Source organism: Podarcis melisellensis (assembly GCF_964234715.1).
Source record: "Podarcis melisellensis genome assembly, chromosome: 3".
NCBI lineage: Eukaryota > Metazoa > Chordata > Lepidosauria > Squamata > Lacertidae > Podarcis > Podarcis melisellensis.
The window spans coordinates 26,928,060-26,950,916 of record NC_138530.1 but is presented as its reverse complement, the minus strand read 5'-3'; the positions used below and the strand labels follow the sequence as shown (position 1 = coordinate 26,950,916).

General features: G+C 42.8%; 1 protein-coding gene and 1 long non-coding RNA gene across 4 annotated transcripts in view; one reads left to right on the top strand and one right to left on the bottom strand.

Moving 5' to 3' along the window:
- The window catches only part of KCNK2 (potassium two pore domain channel subfamily K member 2), a 139,021-nt gene that overhangs the window by 98,692 nt on the left and 17,472 nt on the right, over nucleotides 1-22,857 (bottom strand). For 2 of the 3 annotated variants that reach the window (XM_081904233.1, XM_081904234.1), the window contains exon 2: nucleotides 161-471. In XM_081904233.1, coding sequence (XP_081760359.1) covers nucleotides 161-471 — 311 coding nt within the window. Of the gene's footprint in view, nucleotides 1-160; nucleotides 472-3,385; nucleotides 3,771-22,857 lie in introns of those variants that run through there. The other variant, XM_081904235.1, reaches the window with a different exon arrangement.
- On the top strand, nucleotides 3,785-9,016 carry LOC309366074. Its single transcript, XR_014166469.1, has 3 exons — nucleotides 3,785-3,849; nucleotides 8,331-8,541; nucleotides 8,926-9,016. It is a non-coding gene; the product is annotated as an uncharacterized lncRNA (long non-coding RNA).

Genomic DNA, 22,857 nt, shown 5'->3' with positions numbered 1-22,857 from the left:
AATGACTTTTGCACGATAAAGCCTTAAGTCAAATTACTTGTGCCAAACATTATTTCTTATGGATATCAGGCCATGGTACATTGTAGCTGGTATAGCTGCAACTAATAAACAACGTTTCCTTTAAAACATGGCAAGAGCACACTTCTTTACAGGGAATTACCTGAATCAGTTCTTCAAGTACTGTGTCATTCACACAGTTGTGGTGTGATACGAACTCCTGCTTCTGGAGCACAATGGTTGTTCTCTGGTTACTTTCATGCGGCTGCTCCAGGGCTTTGAAAACAGTAGCTCCAATAATTAAATACAGAACCACCACCAGAAAAATGGTTGAGACCGTCTTCCATTTCATAACATTAATAGTTGTATCACTCTCCTCCCGCGAGGCAAGCACAGTGGGTTTGGTAGAAAATGAAAGCCTGGGCTTTGAGTTCTGAGTGGCAGATTTGGGATCCAGCAAGTCAGGTGCCGCCACTGATGAAAGAGAAAACAAAACAAAAAAACAGAAAGTTACTTTTTCCCAGGCTTGTCACATATTTATTCAGTATTTATTTTTGCTAGAGGGTAAGACAGAAGCTTTAAATTCATATAACAATCTAACTTCATAGATGCTGACATTATGTATGAACTCAAAATATCCATCTTCTCCATGATTTACAGTTTACTATATAGACTGAGGGGTTCCTGCAACCTGTTGTGACAGTACTGTAACTGTGGTCCAAGTATTGCAAAAATGTACATAGCATTTTATATAATTTCTGGTGGTTTTAACATTTCTTGTTTTGTTTTAAGCATTGCACACGAGATACCCAATCTATGTTTTAAGTTTAGCTCTGAAAAGTTCATCTCTTCTCACATCTTACACACAGTGCTGAGAAATGCATTGTTAATCACTTCCTCGTGTGCATAACTTTCAACAAAAATTCCCCTGTAAGATCACTGAGATATTGGCCATATCAATGTACTTTTTTTCTCCAGTTATTAATTTGTTTTCAATGACCACAATCCTCCTTTCAGTAGTATTAGGGAAATTAATCATGAGTAGCATCAGTCAGCATGTATTTGTTAAATGAAATCCATATTAGAAATGTGAGTGCTGGTACCTAGCTGAAAAAATGCATGTATGTGGCTAGAATTTAAAGTAGTTCTTAAGTGCTAGGACCAAAGTTGTAGCTGAATGGGAGCCTAAGATTTTGCTACCTCTATGTCATGCAAATATTAGAGGACTTTTTTCTTACAGCAGCTACATATAGAAGCCAATAAATTATAACCTCCATAACTCCTGGAGAGTTAAATAAGAATATGCCACATCAACACATTTGAAATTTCTCTGTAAGGTCATGGGAATATTGGCCATATTTAATATATTTTTTCCCTCCAGTTACTAATTTACTTCTGAGTGACCACAGTCCTCCTTTCAGTGGTATTAAGGAAACCCCACACCTAAAAGCAGATGCAAATCTCTTTCCCTTCATCATTTGAAAGGTGGACATGCTCTGAAGAAAAAGGGGGTGACAGAATGCTGTATCATACTTCCCATGCAAAGAAGTTCAACTATATAGCATTTTAGCACCATCAGACATAGAACGAGAGAGACTTGCATGCATAGTAAATTTAATTAGTATAGTTGTAGACGTGAGCTCCCCTTCCCCCCAAAAGGGGCAGCAGGTAGGAGCTTTCACAGATGAGAAACTTCAGGTGATCATTCGTCGTGACTCATTGCACTGAGCTGTCATGTAGTTATTCTTTTTCAACTCCTAGAAAGCTATAACTTGAGGCAATACCTTCACACGCCTAAGACCCTTCATTGTATTGGCTGCCTGGCAACTTTTACTGCCAAACAACTACAACGATGCAATCAGATATTTCTAAGTGGCTGAAGATGCAGTCTTAGAGCCACCTCACTCTGCCTGCAAGAGATGTGATGGAACTAATCCCATTGATTTGAGGGGGAGCATTACAGAGTCACTGGTTTGAATGATGCTTGCCTAGGGCCTTTAATGTAAGCTCCCTTTTTGACTGATGGTGGTAATGGCTTGATGTTTAGCAGGGCAATCTAAAAGCTGATTGGGCTGCAGCTACCAGCGTTAAAGCCCTGTGGACTTTTACGGATACCTTGGATTGACAAATAAATATACTTTGCTTTAACTGGGTGGCGGATAAGGTTGAGGAATGTGCCATGGGCAGGAAAATTAGGACAATCCGTGGGGCAATCCCCATCCCACCACTGCTCAATGCTGGCACTATCACTTTGATCTCTCTTCCCCCTCAACGTGTTGTCACCTGCTTCATCTCTTTCTCCCACCCCCAAAATGGTGGCAATCCAGGTTTGTTGCAACAGCCCTCCTGTTATTCACCAGGACATTCTGTTCTCTTATTTTTTAAATGTGCCTCCCACCTTCTGCCCAGATGCAACTCACGCCCATACTCCAAAGGAAATCCTGACACCCCAGGGAAGTGCAGTCCCTAAGTTCCCTTGATCCACTCCCCTTTAGGAAGCTGTATGCAGCTAAGCTAACAAAGCAGGGGGGGGTGGGAGGGATGGGAGCTTAAAGCGTCTTCTTCTTAACGCTGATCGCATATATAGCAGACATCCCCACTCTCAGCATCCCCCTTCCCCATCAATCATCCATCTCCATCCACCTGCTTAGCCCTTATGAAGCTCATCCACCTTGCCAAGATTCAACACCACCACCCCGCTCGCTCCCAGGGTAAATAAGGAACCTTCACTCTGAAAAGCATCCCGAGAGATAAATTACATCCCCATGCCTCCCCCTCCCCCGACTCTTTTTTTTTAAAAGGGAAGCAACCCATTTTCCTCCTCGCCCCTTTAAAAATAAAGAGAAAAGATGCTCTTGAAATGGTTTGCAAACGGCGCGTCTTCCCATGCCCACAAGGATAGCAGGGATAGCGGGCTGGATTCGGGAGGGGTTTTTATGGACCTCCCGGACCTTCGGCTTCATCCCCCCCCACCTTCCCTTTTCCTTATGTCCCCAGCCGAAGCAACACACACCCCTTGAACAAAGATTAAGTGCAAGGAAGCGCCTAGGAGCCAAGGTGTTGCATGCAGCAAGGAAAGCTCGTGCAAGAGGGATGGAGAGCGGCGGGGGGGGGGGAGGCGAGGGAGGGATGGAGGCAGAGAAAGACAGCGAGGCAGGTGGGTGGGCATGGGCAAAACGGGCTCTCCTGCAAATGGGTGGGGTGGGGCTCTTTTGTGGGGAGGGGGGAGTCCGTCCCCCCCTGCCCTAGAGCGAAGATGCATCGGCAAAAGCAAAGGAGCATGCAGCATTTTTCTTTTCTTTTTTTGTCTTCCCAGGCATATATCTCTCTCTCTCTTTCTTTCCTTCTCTCCGAGCCAGCGAGACGCGCCATTGTAACGAGTACTCACTTCTTATTTACAGACCCGGTGCCCTCTCCTCGCTTCACGGCCAGGCATTTTTTCAGGGCTCGGGGAGGCAGAGTTTGAGAGCTGAGAGAGGTGGCGAGGGGGTCGGGGTGGGAGAGGAAAGAGGAGGGGAAGGGGGGGAGAGAAAAGAAAGAGAGAGGAGCAGCGCGTGGGTCGGAAGAGGCACCACAGAGATAGAAAGAGAGGGAGAGGGGGGGAGAGAGGCAGGCGGGCGGGCAGGCACACGCGCGCACGCACACGCAGGGAGGCATACAAAAAAAGGAAAGGAAAGGAAAGAAAGAAAGAAAAAGCTGCTCAGCTCGGATTCCACGCGCGCCCTCTCGCCGGGGTGTGAGCTGCCTGCGCGCGCCTGTGTGTGTGTGTGTGTGTGTGTGTGTATGCGCGCCTCGTGCGTGCGTCTCCTGCGGTGTCTGGGTGCCTGTGCAAAGCGACTGGCTCCACTCAAGGTGTGTATGATTCCGTGTGTGTGGAAACTCCCTCCGCTCGCTGCTCTCCTCCTCTCCCCACCCACCTCTCCCGGCCACCTCCGTCCTCCCAACCTTCCCGAGCGCGCGGCTCGCGCCTTTTTGGACGTGAAGGGGTCTCGGCACTCCGAAAAGGAAGCGACGGGAGTCTTCTGGCGCGCTGTCCACGGGGCCCTTTCCGCAGTTCTCGGGGTTTAGTTTTCATGGAACCGCTGAGGTGTTTGTGAGGGGCGAGTACCTTCGCCCGCCCCCTCCCCCTCTCGCTTCGAAGAGGCGACTCTGCCGGCTGGGCGCCTCCACAATTGCCCTTCCTACATATCTCTGTGAATGGAGGGGGCTACAAGCAGCCCCATATATTGTATTTACAGTTATAACATTAAAGGCAGATGATGCTCAGGCATGACCTATGGCCCTGGGCCTGACCCCTCTTTGCAGGCAAGCTTTCCTACTAGGGTGGGCTCTCGAGGCGACTCTCCGGCCAGATGTGTATGACTGACAGCCCTTCTTCCCCGCCCACCCCGATGCGCGCGCGCGCCCGTGGCACGACGGACAGGCCGATACTCGTCAATCGGCCCTTTTCCCGCCAAACGCCAGTTGTGTGTGGAAGCTGAAGCCTTTGGTCTCCTCACGGGGCAACAGGAGCCCTGCCAGCACCCGTCGCCCCGCAGCAGCTTCTACCTGCTCTTTTTCTTATACAGCCAGTCCATCTTCCTCCTCCTCCTCCTCAGTCTCCATGCTGCCCCTCGTAAAACTCAGCAGAGTTGATGGGGGACAAAGCTATAATTAATTATCGCTGCCTCGCCTTGGCTCTGGTTCTGCCTGTCATTGGCTCTGGCTCCGCCTATATATAACCAACCATTTTGGCTATATATTATTAACTATTATTGGTGATGGATGCCAGCCAACGCTGGGGAGGGAAGTCCTAAGGTAAAGAGGAAGCAGCACTTGTTAAATGGGAAGAAACACACAAACACATTCCTTTGCCCTGACCCTTTGATGACCTCTTCTCTTGGACATCTGGCCTGAGCCATCCACATTTACCTTTTGCCCTGTGCTTTCTAGGCACGGGTCTGTGCTTTTTCTGACCCACCACTTGCCCCAGGAAAACCCGCTCTCTAACGCTCAATCAGAACAAACAGGAATTCGGGTTTTCCCGCACACTGCGGAGAGCGTTAAAGAGTGGGTTTCTGCAGGGAAAGAAGTGGGGCAAAAGGAAGGAAGGAAAAGCACAGCCCAGTACCTGGAAAGTGTGGAGGAAAATTAGTGTGGATGAGCCCAGAGTCTCAGTCAGGACCATACATATAAACATTAATAAGTTGTTGTGAACTGGGGACAGCCTTCTTGGGACCTTTCATTAAAACTTAAAATGCCTTTGAGCCTCTCTCACATGCTGCTTGTACAAGCAAACATGTGAGGGTTTGCCAAGCATTGGATAGAAAGCAAAAGAGAGATGGCTTTAATTCAAATGCACCTTGTAAGCCAATTGAGTTTGCAGATGCAGAAAAGCCAGTTCAAACAACACAGGTGAAATTGGCCTAACTAAAGGTTTGCCCAGGTTGCTCTCATTTAAGGGATCAGGTGTGCAGTTTCATTACACTTAACCCTCTGGAAACTGGTCTTTGGCAAGTTGCTTCCACAGTCCCTGCCAGCCTCTCCAGCCAAGAGCTTAGCTAATTTATCAACAGAATTATTTGGTGAAACTCTTGTTAGGACTTATATTGCTTATGCTTCCTCATTGAAAACAAGCGCATATAAAAGTGAGTCAGGGGAGTAGCCTTAGAGCTGTTCTCTCGTAGGATATTATAGGGCGGAGTTCCCAAACTTGGGTCTCCATCATCCCTAGCTAGCAGGACCAGTTGTCAGGGATGATGGGAATTGTAGTCTAAAACCAGCTGGAGACCCAAATTTGGGAAACCCTGCTATAGGGAATGAAATACCCCTACCTGAAGTCATGCAGTTAACAAGAGGCCGGCCTGTGATTCTCCAGATGTTGTTGGCTAATGGCAGGGGCTGCAACATCTGGTGTGTCACAGGTTGCTTACCTCTGCATGACTAATCATATAGCTTAGCTCCATAAAGGTCAATTGCAGGTACAGGTTTTCCCTTTTTTATTTATTGAAAGCACTTCTAAGCTACTTTTAGCAATTATTTCAAGGCAGTTTACAAAAAAAATATAAGTAACAATAAGTAAAACAAATAAAACAAACAGCATATAAAGGCACAATTAATACTTAGGGAATAAACTATTTTTTAAAAAGCTTCAACATGCCTGGATGATTTTTTTTGCCTAGTGCTTAAAGGACCATAGGGCATACTTCCCCAGAGATGGCATTTCATAGCTAGGACACCACTTCCAGAAAACCTGTATTTAGGTACCTCCAGCCCATTTGGGCCAAGCAATGCTTTCCTGTCCTGCACCTGAAATCATATGTGACATTATCTGTATGATATGAAGCAGGAGAAAGTATGACACAGCTGGAAGCGGGTTGGTAGGCATCACCCATTAGCTGATTTGCAAAGCCCTGTGCCATTCCTGCCTTAATTGCAAGCCTCATCTCCCACAGAAGCGATATTTAGAGGAAGGCATCAGTTTGATGGCCTTAGAATATGGGACAGGAATGAGGAAATTGATTCAGATGGCAGGTCAGAGTCTTATCACATACACCCGCATGGGCCAATTTTGGTAGGAAGGCAGGAGCACCCACCCATCAATCACCTAATGTCATAATGAGGCCAGGTAACTGACAGCTGTCAAAGTTCCAAGGAGGTCACTGTAATCACTGATCATCTGTTTGAGCAATCCTCTTTGAGTGTGCCTTCAAAGAAGCTCCCTTTAACCCATAACCAGCTTTTGTTGTTGTTAGAGGTCTCTGAATAAGGGGAAACTCCTCCTAAAACTAAAAGGCACTAAGCCCAGCACTTGCAAAGCACATTGTGAAGTATTTCCAAACCTAATCAGTGGTGCCTGCAAAACCCTTTTTGCCCAAGCTCTACCTTACATGACCCTTACTCAATGGCATGTGTGATGTCGGGTGTAGGGCAGATGGGTGTGGCTTGCCTAAAATGGCTTTGTGAGCCAAATGGGGTGGGCTGGTGAACCTAATTAGGCCTGTGGGCTGAAGGCTCTCCACTCATGGCATAGGAGAGGGGTGTTCCATCAAATTACTGTATGCACCATAGCACAAACCATCAGCACCAAAGCTGCCATATGGAAGTGTACAGAGAGTATGGGTTACAAATGAGGGGGGAGCATACTGTTATACATCATGTGCTTAGTCTTAAGAAGAGTTTGGATTGGATTTGATATCCCGCTTTATCACTACCCGAAGGAGTCTCAAAGCAGCTAACATTCTCCTTTCCCTTCCTCCCCCACAACAAACACTCTGTGAGGTGAGTGGGGCTGAGAGACTTCAGAGAAGTGTGACTGGCCCAAGGTCACCCAGCAGCTGCATGTGGAGGAGCGGAGATGTGAACCAGGTTCCCCAGATTATGAATCTACCGTTCTTCTTAACCACTACACCACACTGGTTCTCTTAATCCCAGTAAACAAGGCTTTCAACTTTCAAGCCAATTTTTTGAATGTGTAATATTAAATATGTTGTAAAGGCTGCACCACGATCTGCGCTGTACACACATAAGGTATTTATTCAATTGTGCATTGAGGCTTTTATTCTTAAATCTAGTTAGATCAATGGGATGAATTCTTAAGGGCCAGCTTCACACCCCACTTTTCTCAAGCAGACTGATCTCTGTGATGCAGAGAAACAAGTATAAATAAAATAAGTGCATTTAGGCTTCTATCTTCCAAAAACATACCTTAGAACATTCTCTTCCAATAACATACCTTAGAGCAAATACTCTAGAGTAAGTTGTTTTAGGAGTGTAGCCATAATTCAGATGTAGGCTTTGGCCCAAATACTACTTACTATTGGAAGGATCTGCAAAGCTCCACAATTTGTAGTGGAGCCTCCAGATAGAAAGGGCATCACTACATATTTACATGACCTAATTCTCTTCCGCTAGAGCCTGGAAAAAAAAACTGTACATAAAATATCACGCTCCTTTTCCCCCTGAAAAGTTTGTTACCAATGGCCCTGTATAAACACTGCCTGTTCCTCCCATGAGGGAAAAGATTCTCTTCCTACAGTTCCTTCTACAGTTGTATGGAAAAAGCAGCATAAGGCGTTTTATCTAGGGGTTGTCTGTAAGACGCATTAAGTAGAAAAGCCTCGCCTTATTGTTTTTAGCATTTCCTGTTTCATAGGACTTATGCTGTCACTTGTGTTCCATGGAACACATGCATTTACACTTTTTATTTTCTTTCATTAAAATCCTTGCCTTTTTTTCACCATGGAAAGTAAAGCAGTGTGCATATGGTTTTCAGGTGGAAACCCATCCAGACACTGACCAGTCCCAGACTCGGTTAGCTTTAGCAAAGTGGTGACCTCGTTTTATCTTCACAGGTATCCTGGGCTGATCCTGACTTCATTTGCCTTCATATTACACTATGGGTCCTCTGTCAATCTATATGGCTAATGAATCATTTCAAAAGAAAGGTCCACCATCATCAGATAACTGGGCTCTGAGAATTATGACAGCAGAATGAGATCCTTGTAGCAGCCTTCATTATTTAAAGTTATTTTCCACAAGTAGCAACTAAAGATTGGGACACAGGTGGCGCTGTGGGTTAAAGCCTCAGCGCCTAGGACTTGCTGATCGAAAGGTCGGCGGTTCGAATCCCTGCTGCGGGGTGCGCTCCCGCTGCTCGGTCCCAGCGTCTGCCAACCTAGCAGTTCGAAAGCATCTCCGGGTGCAAGTAGATAAATAGGGACCGCTTACCAGCGGGAAGGTAAACGGCGTTTCCGTGTGCAGCTCTGGCTCGCCAGAGCAGCGATGTCACGCTGGCCACGTGACCCGGAAGTGTCTCCGGACAGCGCTGGCCCCTGGCCTCTTAAGTGAGATGGGCGCACAACCCCAGAGTCTGTCAAGACTGGCCCGTACGGGCAGGGGTACCTTTACCTTTACCTTTAGCAACTAAAGATTAGCAGTAAACAAAAGGTGCTTTTGCCTTTATCACATTAGCATCCTACTGATAGAAGCAACTAACCCTTTCTCTTAATCATATTTATCACTGTCATACTCTACAGTATTGATTTCAATTGTTTTTGCAGGACTTCCAAAGTTTAACATGTTTATTTACTTAAAGTATTCGCCTGGTGCTTTTGGGTTCTTGCACCAAATTGTCCCCTGCTAGTTTTGCATTAGTTTTAAATTTATATGGTTTTTGCCTGTTGTATTTTTAATAATCATTTTTATTGTTTAGATTCTGGTCTGTTTTATACTTGTAGTGGCTTTTGTAAATTGCACAGAACTAATTCTGCATGGACAGTATATAAGAATAACAAATATATAGGGTGGTAACCAACTAACGTTACATTAGTCAACTACAGTATTTTTAATTGTGCAATGTAACTTGCCTACTCTGTCCTCTCCTTGTGTACCCCCTAAATCTGTTGTGAGGTTTCCTCCAACCCTGCAGAAGAGATTTAGCGGGGCACGGGGAAAGGAGAGGAGAGGGAGGGGACATTATATTGTGCAGCTATATGTTGTTGCACTATCATAATTATATAGTTGGATACTGTCCATACTGTATATCTGACATTCTGTGGCATAGTCCTCAAAAGGTGGTATACAACTGAGGGAATGTCTGCAACTTTACAAAAGTGAGACTATTTTTGCTATAAAATGACAACAAGTCTAGGGTGAGTCCATCACTCGCAGAGATCTGAAGCTCAACCTCCAAACTTAGGATCTGCTCTATATGGTATAAAGACTATATTTCTTTGTTTTTACTTCATTTTCTCTGCTGTATCCTAACAAGCACAAGCGAGTACTTGCAGCATAATAGCTGCAGCCCCAACGTACCCAACCAATTTTTGTCATAGTTGTTAAAAATATAGGAGCTAGCTAGAACCTTCTCCAACTTCATAATTCTAGTGAGAGAGAGATACCCCATATTCCCTGCAGCTTCAATAATTTACTGGCTTCGTAAGCCTGAAGAAGACTGCTAGCAAAGATTCAGGAGTGAAGAAAAAAAGTGGTCATGCATTTTGCTCCACAGTGTGCTGGTAATATAAGACATAGGTATTTTGTTTTCTGAAGCCATATCTAAAACACAGACCTAAGCCCATAGCTAAAATCCAGTCCTAAAATTTGCGCTGACTTGTCTGATTGTGGCACCAGAGTAAGAGTGTGGCCACATCAATGAAAAGTCATGTTTTATGACATCTTCTGTGCAATGATTACTGTTTATTCAGAAGTAAATCCAGTTAAGTTCAATAAAACTTTATCCCAGGTGTACAGGATTGCAGCCTAAACCAGTGTTTTTCAACCACTGTTCCGCGGCACACTAGTGTGCCGCGAGATGTTGCCTGGTGTGCCATGGGAAAAATTGAAAAATTCGAGAGATTATAAAATAAAGTATTTTATAATTTTTCATATTTCTGTTTACTTACTATTTCATAATAAAGTGATTATAAAATACTTTCTTTGTGTTTATTTGATTCCTATTCAAGAGAATTACTTTATATATAGTCAATATAGGTACAGAGTTAAATTTTTTAACATTTTCTAATGGTGGTGTGCCTCGTGATTTTTTTCATGAAACAAGTGTGCCATTGCCCAAAAAAGGTTGGAAAACACTGGCCTAAACCATTTTGCTTTATGTTTGTTAAAAGATTTCTCTGCCACTGTTCTTATATCATCTACAACATTCTCATGGTACCATTCTGTCCTAACACTTTTGTACTTTGCAGTAAATTTTGTGATGGGCTTTAAACTTGCTTTTATCCTTATTCTCATCCATAAGCCTTTGTACATTATACAGGCATATAATAAGCAACCATTCAATGCATCTAAAAATCAACTTGTATTACAGTCCAGTACTGCAATACTGGCACACAAAACTATTTAATAGTTAGCAAGTGCAAGGTAATGTGTAATAAAAAGTTTGAGTGACCGTAATTGCTTGCCATTGAGAAATGTTTGGTATAAAAAGGTCATTTCTTGTTTATATCATGTTATTTTTTTGGTTATTTCTAAGTTTATGCCTCATTTCAGCATTGGACACCCTTGCTGCTTTCTCAGCTGAAACATTACTCAATGTGATGGTTTTAATAAGAGACATCTTGAATCCGGGAAAGAACAACATCTTGTTCATGCCCGACAAAAAAGGTCTATGTTGCATGCCATATTTTCTTTGGGACCTTTTATTTTTGCAGTGTCTGTTCCACAGAATCAAGCCTTCTTATATTTTTGTTGTAATGCTCACTGGAATATTGTGTGCGACCATCTTGCCCTTCCAATTTAGAGGTGACCTCTGAACAGTTTGAAGTTTGAGCACTACATTGGTTCAGAACTTCATTAAGCAAACAAGCTCAAACACTGAAAAAACATACTGCAGACAAACATAGACAGGATCAAGTGAGGGCCGAGGTTACAATATATCTTTCTAGTTTTCCTAGCAAATTCTTTGCAACTGATGTCACCAGTGCACAACATAAGAAAAATATTTAAAAGTTGTGGGGAGAGTACATGGCACCCACGTTGTTTATAAACAGAAGAAACACAGTTGCATGATGGTGGAGCACCTTGGAAAACTGTTCAGCACCCATGGACGCATTTGAAATACTTCAGTAATGGAAAGCTGAAGCTAATGTCCACATACAGAACTATGTTTGAATCCTGTTTCCACAAGTACAGCTAGTGTCAAGACAGAGTTCAGTGTCGTTTGCACTTGTAATCTTCAAAAAGGTGCTGCTGGATTGGCTGATAATGTATGCCACTGGTCTAGAGAAAATAGCCAGGGGTGTCATGGATCAAGTGAGGAAATACCATCTGGACCCCCATCTAAGAGTGACGCTGGGCACTGTCAATAGTTCCAGGACCAGCTCATCCCATCCCCAGAATGCCTTGTTAACAAGATTTTTCACTGGTGTCTGCATCCCTAGCCATGAAACAAGGAACTCTGGCCTGATAGGGTGACACTGGCAGGGCTGGGCAGTAGTATCTAGTATTAGTATTAGTATTTTAGTATTAGTATTAGTATGCATCACCTTGTAGTCCAGGGTCTCAAGGCAACTTACATAAGAAACAGATAAATATTTAAAACACGTAGTAATAACTAAAAGTAACCACACTAAACATATATGAGGCTAGAATACAACCCGTAATCTATCAGCGTTTCAGGGGTGGGTGGGAGAAATGTTGCTGTGGTGTCAAACACATTTAAAGCGAAGCTGTTCACAATCGCTGCTTATGTTGAAAGAAAGAAAGAATTTCCCCATGTTTTCTTCCAGAAATAAATGTCGAAAGTGTTTACACTTGTATTTATTCATGGTGTTTTTCTGTAGGAAAACATTGCTTGGTTTGTTTGTTTGTTTGCGTTTTTTGTTTTTAAAAAGAGGAGAGAGACTGCTAGGTATCATTAACTAAAATCTCAATCAAAGTAATTATCACACTCACTTGTATATCTTGATCACAGCATGACAAATTATTTGTTAGGCATCTATGTGATCGTTCTCTAATGCCGCACCAATTTATAGGGGGAACATTTTCACATGTGCCCATCTATTTTCATACTGCTTGGTTGCCACTCTTAATTGGGCTGTAATTTTTTCCAGCTCTCGTAGCTGTCTTATTTATTCATGGACAGAGAGTGGGAAGTTGTTTCAGAATTCACAGTGTATTTGTTGTCATCATTAATATTGTCAAGGCATATTTTCTTCAACTCGCAGGTCTCCTTGTGGGATTCTTGCTCTTGCCAATGTCGCGTTACTAGCTCTTAATAGCTTTCACCTGGATGAAGTACTTAGAAGTAATCATGGACTGATAAGTTTAATTGGCTTGGTTTGGCAGATCAGATGGATTGATTTCGGATTAGCTTGAAATAAAAGATCATGGCATTGTACCTAATGGTGGTTTTGTACTAGTGAAAATTGTGGTTTGAAGCTCAACATCAAAAAACGAGGATCATGGCCACTGGTCCCATCACCTCCTGGCAAATAGAAGGGGAAGAAATGGAGGCAGTGAGAGATTTTACTTTCTTGGGCTCCATGATCACTGCAGATGGTGACAGCAGTCACAAAATTCAAAGATGCCTGCTCCATGGGAGAAAGGTGATGGCAAACCTAGACAGCATCTTAAAAAGCAGAGACATCACCTTGCCAACAAAGGTCCGTATAAGCCATGGTTTTCCCGGTAGTGATGTATGGAAGTGAGAGCTGGACCATAAAGAAGGCTGATCACCGAAGAATTGATGCTTTTGAATTATGGTGCTGGAGGAGACTCTGGAGAGTCCCATGGACTGCAAGAAGATCAAACGCATCAATTCTTAAGGAAATTAGCCCTGAGTGCTCCCTGGAAGGACAGATCGTGAAGCTGAGGCTCCAATACTTTGGCCACCTCATGAGAAGAAAAGACTCCCTGGAAAAGACTCTGATGTTGGGAAAGATGGAGGGCACAAGGAGAAGGGGACGACAGAGGACGAGATGGTTGGACAGTGTTCTCGAAGCTACCAACATGAGTTTGACCAAACTGTGGTTGGCAGTGGAAGACAGGAGTGCCTGGCGTGCTCTGGTCCATGGCATCATGAAGAATCGAACACAACTAAATGACTAAACAACAACACTAGTGAAAAACATTTGTGCTTGCACTGCATAGGTCATCCAATTTTCAACTATCCCCCTCCCCCCAACACTACAGTCTTTGCCACCTCCTGGAAAGCTGAGTGGCTAGCCAGAACATAGAAGACTGCAGCAGGTAAATGGGATTTGTGGAAACTGAATGCTTCATCTTGTGTGAGAAGAACCTCTCTAAATCACTAATGGATAGAGCTCATGGCACCCTATTTAGATGCTACTGATGGTCTATTGGCATATATTGATAGAATGTGAAACAAGCTGACTATTTGATTAATAATTTAATATGACCACCATTCATTATGATTCTGCATTAATTGTTGCCGATTTATCTGAAGAATTTATTGATTTATCATCATTATTCATTGAATTATGGAAAATGTTAAACATGTAGGAAATGTTTCAGTATTTCCCTTCCCTTCATGACTTCCTGTGCTTATTTATGTTAAAAATAAAAATGAAGAGTAATATAACTAAGTACTCTTAATTAAAAATGGAGCCTAGGCCTGGAGAAGCTGATGTTATTATTAAACCCGAGGTCATTACTGGTGATCAAATTATATCAGAACTGAATAGATTTGAGGATCATTTGAGTATGAAGATGGATGTAGCAAAATAAAAAATAAAAAAAAATGTGGATGACAGAGTCTATAAGCCAGGATACGGGAAAATAAGAAATGCTAACCCCTGAAACAAATTCCCCCAACAATGAGCCAACATTTTATGGCTACTTAGCCCTCACTGGACTGCTTAGGATTCCTTCCCCATACACCAGATTTTCTGTTCTTCTGAAGACATTGCTGCATTCATAAGCCTACTGATACTTCTCTCTTTGCATAGACAGTACCATTTTGGCTACTTAAGTGATGGCACTGAACATTAAAATTAGAAGAAATGATTGGGTAAAATACAAGCTGATTAAATTAACACAAAAGAGACAGACAAGCAGCAATAGAATGCTTGCATGAAAAACGCGAAGAAGCTGATGCAAAAATTTTCAAAATGCAGCAAGTGAGAAATGAGGAAGGAAGCAAGGTTTCTTTTAGTAATTCTCTCTTCCCCTTTAAAATCTGCTTTGGCTAAAATCTGCTTTGTGGGGGTCCCCACCCCCATTCTCCAGAGTTTGGGTGGCAGCATGGTAGCTGTCCAAAAATTACCTTTTTTCCTGTCCCACTGCTGGATACCTTCTGTATGCAGAATAGAGAAACAGCAGAGGAAAACCACTAAGGGGTCTCAGAGTAAATAATGGTTTAAAAAAAAAGTTTAGTCCAATGATGCAATTGGAGTTTCCAGTGGGAAATCAGAAAAGTTTTAAGTTCCATCAAATTCTATTACATTTTCAATTAGATTGGGTCGATTTCTGCCAAAGTCTACTTGCTCGGCAGTTACTCATTTGTATTACATTTTGTGGGGATATTTGCTTGTGGTGTGTCGAAGGGCTAGGTGTGGCCATCGCCTATGCCTTCAATTTTGGGTATTCCGTTAAAGGAATCTGGTGGTCGTGTACTCTGTCCGATGCCTGCTTGGCAGGAGGCCATGGCACGACCCTTGGTGACATCAGGGGAGAGCCTATAGTTGGATTAGCATCAACAGGCTCCACTTACTGGTGAATAAACCCCCTTGTTTTAGACATCCAATGCCTAAGCCAATACCTTTTCATTGCTGTAATCAATAAAGTTGTGGCCTTTTCTTGCCCATTAACCTTATATCACGTGTCCTTGCGTATTCATTTCACATTGCAGGGGTCGGGTCCTCGAACCACAACTACAGGTTATCATTGCTTTGTTGTGTGCACCTTGTTGTTGTGGTCAGCATCCACCTGTCTCAAGAGACAATGCAGTTTGCTGCCAGGGCTGAAGTCAAACTGCTGGAGAATCACAGCATCTGCTATGGCTGCAGAGACGGGTAACTCAGAATCTCGTAACTGCTGCCTCCCACATTGTTTTTGCTGCATTTTGCTGGGGTGCAAGACTGGGCAGTGTGTATGGAGGTCCTGGACTGCCCAGATCACAAGTCATCACCCCCCCCCATAACTTTGCTAATGTGGTTCAAAGGGAAACAGCAGTATGTTTGCTACTAGCTTGGCTTCAAGTGTTGCCAGAGGGACACATACAAGGTACCATCCAACCACCCCAGGGACTCCACTCTGGATTTGTATAGGGTTTACTTCTTAGCCTTTTCTTCTCCTGAAGATATACCACAAGGCAGCAGAGCTTTAAATGGGCTACTTTCCCAGGTTGACGAGCCCCATCTGCCCCTCAATTCCCTCTACAGCATGTGCAGAAACCATCTCCTTGACCCTTGGATCCACAATTGGTGTCATTTGCTCAATCCACTGGAGGCTGTCTTCACATCCCTAACTTACAAAGGGTTTGAGACCCATTGGCTACACTCACTTGATTTAGCCAGCAAGTGGCTGTGTGGCTGCTGTCACATGCTTCTAGGAGCCACAGGTGAGAGCTGAGTGCAGGGTATGGACCAAACGTGGACAAACTACCCCAGAAGGAGCATGATGTGTCCCCCCAGAAGAAGAAGACGACTTTGGATTTGATATCCCACTTTATCACTACCCGAAGGAGTCTCAAAACTTCTAACATTCTCCTTTCTCTTCCTCCCCCACAACAAACACTCTGTGAGGTGAGTGGGGCTGAGAGACTTCAAAGAAGTGTGACTGGCCCAAGGTCACCCAGCAGCTGTATGTGGAGGAGCGGAGACGTGAACCTTGTTCACCAGATTACGAGTCTACGCTCTTAACCACTACACCACACTGGCTCTCAAGAAGCACTACCCTTACCCTAACACCCCATAAAACCCCTAGCATAGGAGCCAATGTCTAGGGACTGTGAGGGCTTCAGCTTCCACAATAAAATATTTTAGGGGGCCAGGCACCCACAAAGTTGATGGGCATTCCCATTCAAATGGGGTGTGATCGATTACATGGGTTGGGGCTTACCTGGCCCTCCACAATATGTTATTCAAGTTGACACCCTTGCCCCCTAGATGTGCACATATTCCACAAGCAATGAGGGAACTACACTGGCTGCTGATCACCTGTCAGGCTATGTTCAAGGTCTTCTTGTTAACATATGAAGTCCTGAACAATTCAGGAACAGGTTTTCTAAAAGACCGCCTACCTCTTTATAGACCTGTAAGATCATTCAGATGAGTGGTGCTCTATGCAGGTATTATTCAGCGCCTTTTGTGCAAATATTATGCAATTCTCTTTGAAGCAACAGTTGGCAGAGAGTTCAGAATGAAATGACTGAACCTTCTTTGGATTAAACATTGCTCTGTAAGTCGTGTCTCAGTCCCAACAAAGGGGGTAGCTGAGTTGGTTCCAGGGATTGACAGTGCTTAGCAAATTGCCTTTGCTTTGACAAGCGCCTTGTGCTCCTCCTTAAGGCCCTCTGTTCTCAACATGATTCTATGGCTCTATGAACCACATATTATTGAAATAAAAGTGATTATTTAATATTTATTTGTTTACACAAGATATTTTTTTTCAATAAAGCTAGCTGTGACTGACCTCCCCCTCACACCACTTTGTTTCCTTTGCTGCTGCTTTAAGAGAGAAGTGTGAATTAATGGGTGTTTCTTTTTTGCTATGGATTAGTTGTGTGGCAGATGGAGAAAAAAAACAACCTCATTACTATTTTGAATTAATATTATCTCCTTGAAGGGGGGAGCGTGCTAACGGTGCATTGGCCCAATTCCAAAAGCAGTCCTAATGTTCTTTTGTAATTAACTTTTCTGCTTCCTTTTTCAGTGTTTCGTTAATGTCACCTGAGCTTATAGAAAAAGGTTGACAGCCAGCATGCCTAAAGTTCTATTCCAGTCTGGTTCCAGTTTTTACAAATACCTGTAATTTTTCACAAAAATAGATACTGTGGTGCAATATCCCCCCCCCAAAAAAATCCCCCCTATAGATTAAGCTTCTTTCTATGTGCTCATATTTGTCTTAAACATGAAGACACTGAGCTGGGGAAAGAAGCAGTGAGTCAAGAGAATTGACAGCAGTAAGATAAAAAACAGCATATTACATAGTGTGTAGTACTTGTACTTTTCAGGGGGGATGACCTCCCATGATTCTAATACCTAAACTAAGTACCAGAAATAGGGCTTATGTACCTTTAATAATTGGTATGTGAAAGCTTGTCTTCCTCTTCCCTTCTCTCCACCTTTTCCTTCTGTCCATGTACTTTAAATTGTAAGCCTGCAGGCAAGGACTGCCTTGTTTTGTGTAAATCATAAAGGCAACCATTATGGTAAAAATGCTTTAAATGATAAATAAGTAGCCAGATGATACTTTAAAAATTGGAATGAATTACCTTAAAAGCTGGGGGGGGGGGTGTTTGCTCAAGCAAAAGCTCTAAGAACTGAATTTAAAATAGCAAAATATTTATTGTAGGGAGATTTATTTGCCAACAATCAGTATTTTGCTTCCTGTGTGCACTCTTTTTATTAACTATGTAATCCCACACACAAAAAGAACAAACATAAAAGAATCAGAATCTGAAATTCTGGCAGTTTATGTTCTCTTTCACACTTTAAGGTTATTAACATGAACAATTATTGTAAGGCTTCGCAGTTTAATGGAGAAATAGCATAACAAACATCCCTGTTTAAAAGGCAGCTTAGGGCTAAGCATTTGTGTCATATGCATGGGAGGCCATAGCCAAGCGGTATTTAAACAATGGGAAGGGGGTTCCTGCTTAGAATATTTTGGTAGTGGTGCTGCTGCTGCGAATTCAGATGCAGTAGCATCTAAATTTATATCCGCCCTTTAAATGCCACCATTTATCCTAAAGGGGTTTCAAAACTGTTTACATCAAAGTAATTCAAAACAACAATAGCAATTTTTTAAAAAATGCATTAACAGCAAAATTACAAACCGAGCAAAAACTTTAAAATTAAATTAAAAAACAACCGCAGAGCTATGCAGTTTAAACCTGAAGAATGCCAGAAGGGAAGGAGTGAATTGCACAGCCCATAAGAAAGTAAAAAGAGCCCTGCTGGATCAGGCCAAAGACCCATCTAATCCAGTGTTCTGTTCTCACAGTGGCCAGTGAGATGCTTATGGGAAGTCCCCATAGAAGTTTATACTACAGCTCTTTGGCGACAATGAAGTAAGTCCTGCTTCTTGCAGAAGCCAGTCTGGCCTCCAAATACAGTGGTACCTCGGGTTAAGAACTTAATTTGTTCCGGAGGTCCGTACCTAACCTGAAACTGTTCTTAACCTGAAGCACCACTTTAGCTAATGGGGCCTCCTGCTGCTGCCGCACCGCCGGAGCACGATTTCTGTTCTCATCCTGAAGCAAAGTTCTTAACCTGAAGCACTATTTCTCTGTTAGCGGAGTCTGTAACCTGAAGTGTATGTAATCTGAAGCGTATGTAACCCGAGGTACCACTGTACAATGGAACCTAAATCAGAGGCAGATTTATGCAAACGTGGCCAGGAATGCCAAAACTATTACGTAGAATGGAAAGTGAGAGCGGAGGGAGGGGATTTTGAGGTCCTAAAGTCCACCACAGCCTAAGTCAGGACCTCAACTGATTTCATACTGTAAGGAAATTCTTATGGGAGCATTTGCTCCCAAAGATATCCACTGGCCAGAGCATTTAGGGTGTTTAAAAGTGGATACCACAGACAGCATGTATGAGTTGCACAGGCAACAGTATATGTGATGCAATGGTGGATGTATTTTTGCCCTCAACTCAACTCATACTAAGCAACAGATACATCCCCAATGTTTTCCGATCTGTAAAATTCCTGAATAGAGTTGACATGGGCTTGAAAGTTTTTAATGTGCTGTATCTGAGATGCTTGTAGCAGACCCTTCAAATGTCCCTGTTTTCCAGGGAGGTCCCTGATTTAGAGAAGACGCCCAGGTTTCTGATTTGATCCTAGAATGTCCCACTTTTCCTTAGGATGTCCTTAGTTTCATTGGGAAAATGTTGGAGGGTATGATGCTGTTATAGCAAATTGAAGGCAGATTGGTTTTGTCTAGATACTCTACAAACCACTTCATCTGCCAATGTCTTATATTCTCTTATTGTGCTTAAAGTCTCCTCACTAGATTCTCTGTATTTCAGTATTTCCAGCAATCCTCTATATATTATTTCATGTCCATCACATGTAACCTCACAGACTGCAGAGTTTGGGAGACTGGCTCATTAATCAAAGAATATTTGATCACAAGACAAGCAATAAAAGTTGAAGGCAGTTGTTCAATGCCAGAAGTATCCACTGTTCCAACTTCTAAGACTGAGAATCTCATGGAAGCCTTAGCCTTCCCAACAACATATTCCCTCAAAATTTGGTTGCACAGCCTTGTTAACCCATTGGGCACTCTTAAATATGTGTGTTTAGCATTTCCTGCCTGTGTCATTTTTTAAAAATAATACAAAATTCATCCCCTGCCTCAAATTAAAGGTCTTCCTACGATACTGGTCTCACCACGAAGATCAAGGTCATGTGACCCACAATGCAAAACGGTTGATATTGTAGGGTACAGTTTCTGTTAATTTTCCTCCATAGCTCTTGTATATGACCTATTAAGTTGCTGTTGACACACTCTACTAATACGATAGGTCTCAGAGCTCACTCTAAAACTCTTGCTGACTAGATGGATGTGTGGGACTGTGTGCATCAAAATAAATAGATATATTTAGGATTGGGGTGCAAACATCCCACTTCCCGCCACCACCCCTGCTCCATGGAACCCCATACTCTTTAGGCAATTAGATCGGGACCTGAGAATTCAATTTTCACCTAGTCCCAAATTAATTTGAAGCCTGGTTCTGCTTTGGAACCAGGGCTCAGCTTTGAAACATGCAGAGCACATTTTTCTCAAGAAAGAAAAGATGAGTACGTAAGTGAAAATGAGATTCTCTCTTCCTTCAGCTTAGACTGGTGTTACTCCTTTAGGAAAACCCGAGTTTTCCTGGAAATACCTGTGTGTTAAATTAATGCAGATCTATTGTTTCTGTTGAGATTCTCTGCAATGGATGTACAGAAGTTTACCAACCTTTCAGCTAAAACGGTAATTGCACTGCAACTTGCAGAAAATTCCTGCTAACCCAGTTCAAACACAGCAATTAACAGGATGAATCAGTTTCAGCCACATAAGATCAAAGAAACCTCCCATCCGCTGACTAGTGAAAATGATTCCAGAAAGAAGCCACTTAATCTCTAGCAATAAAGTAGACAGTCTCTTGATTCCAACAGGGTTACATGAATTCCTAATTTTCTTGTCAAAAATATCTGCTGCCCCTATTGAAATGTTTGATTTTTCGTTATGCATGACATACCTTCCTTTAGATAAAAACTTTTCAGTGATGGCTCAAGTGATTCCTTGAGGTGATCATGACCAAAACAGATAATCTATATTTTATTTATTTTGCAAAATTATTGAGAATTACAATTATTTACATGGATTAAACAGAAAAAAACCCCAATGAACAAATACATTTCTGGGCCAGAGAAAAGGTATCACAATTATAATGGCCCAACAGCTGAGTTAATGTAATATTATTTCTCATAATGGGTCTAATATAGAAGAAAATAATCATATTCGTCAGAGTGACTTAAGACATTATAAACAACATTAACGGATGCTAATTCCCCAGAAACTTGAATCCTTAATGATTTTTTCAAAATTGTCACATAATGGGCTGAAAATGTTATTAGTGTTATTTGTATGAAAAATAAATGTACTCCATTCTGCTAAAAAGGCATCCTGTTTTGTTTGTCTCTTGATGACATGGTTTTAATGTGTAAGCTTCCCTGCAATGGCAGATTTCCAAAGCGTCCTGTACTAGAAATTCATGGCAAGAGTCCTATTGCTCTTCTACACTTGTGTTATCGTAAGACTGGCAGCAACTAACATGAATCTAATCAAATCCTTATTACAACCCACCACTGAGTCAAACAGTGAACATAGCATTTATTTTGTTTGGTGTTTTAGCAATTCTTTACCCAAAAAATATGCCAAAATTTGGCACACACACACCCATCCCTCTTGCTTTCCATTCTACTCAGTTCAGTACATCATAGTTGTGATTCCTTAAATCTGCCTCTGTTCTGGGGGGCATAGAAACTGACAGCAGTTGTTTAACTTTGCAGATGCTATCCCACTGACAAAGAGGGTTTTCTTCCCCTGTATGTCTGTACTAAACTCCCCACGGCCTTTTCTGTGAGCCATTGTGGTGTAGTGGTTAAGAGCGGTAGACTTGTAATCTGGTGAACTGGGTTCGCTTCCCTACTCCTCCACATGCAGCTGCAGGGTGACCTTGGGCCAGTCACACTTCTCTGAAGTCTCTCAGCCCCACTCACCTCACAGAGTGTTTGTTGTGGGGGAGGAAGGGAAAGGAGAATGTTAGCCACTTTGAGACTCCTTCGGGTAGTGATAAAGCGGGATATCAAATCCAAACTCTTCTTCTTCATCATCTTCTATTATAATGCAGAAGAGTTTGAAACTAGGCTCTTTGATTCTTCTGTCACACCCAAACCAAGCTCTCAATAGGTACAAAACTCCTGGTAGTTTCCTCCTGAATCTTGCTGCTGGGAATAAAATAGCCAATTGGTTGGCTTGACTTGGATATCTGCCTCTCAGTTGTACAAGCCAGCACAGTCCCTTCCCTTCCCAAACTCTTGAGTTGTGTCTCTCTGTCCACACTGTAGGAGGATGGATAATTTAATATGAGAGGCCCCATATACCTGAAGGAACATCTCCACCCGCATCGTTCAGCCCGGACCATAGCTGTCAACTTTTCCCTTTTCTTGCAAGGAATCCTATTTGGAATAAGGGAATTTCCCTTTTAAAAAGGAAAACGTTGACAGCTATGGCCCGGACACTGAGGTCCAGCACTGAGGGCCTTCTGGCTGTTCCCTCACTGTGAGGTCACAGGGAACCAGGCAGAGGGCCTTCTCAGTGGTGGCGCCCACCCTGTGGAACGTCCTCCCATCAGATGTCAAGGAAATAAACAACTATCTGACTTTTAGAAGACATCTGAAGGCAGCCCTGTTCAGGGAAGTTTTTAATGTTTGATGCTTTATTCTGTTCAATATTCATTTGGGAGCCGCCCAGAGTGGCTGGGGAAAGCCAGCCAGATGGGCTGGGTATAATAATAATAATAATAATAATAATAATAATAATAATAAGTTGTCAAATTTTGCAGAGCAAAAAAGAGGACACATTTGCCGACTTCTGCTTTTAATTATGGATTGCTATGACAACTCTCATTTCACGTACCCATGTAAAAGAGGACATGTCCTGGAAAAAGAGGACAT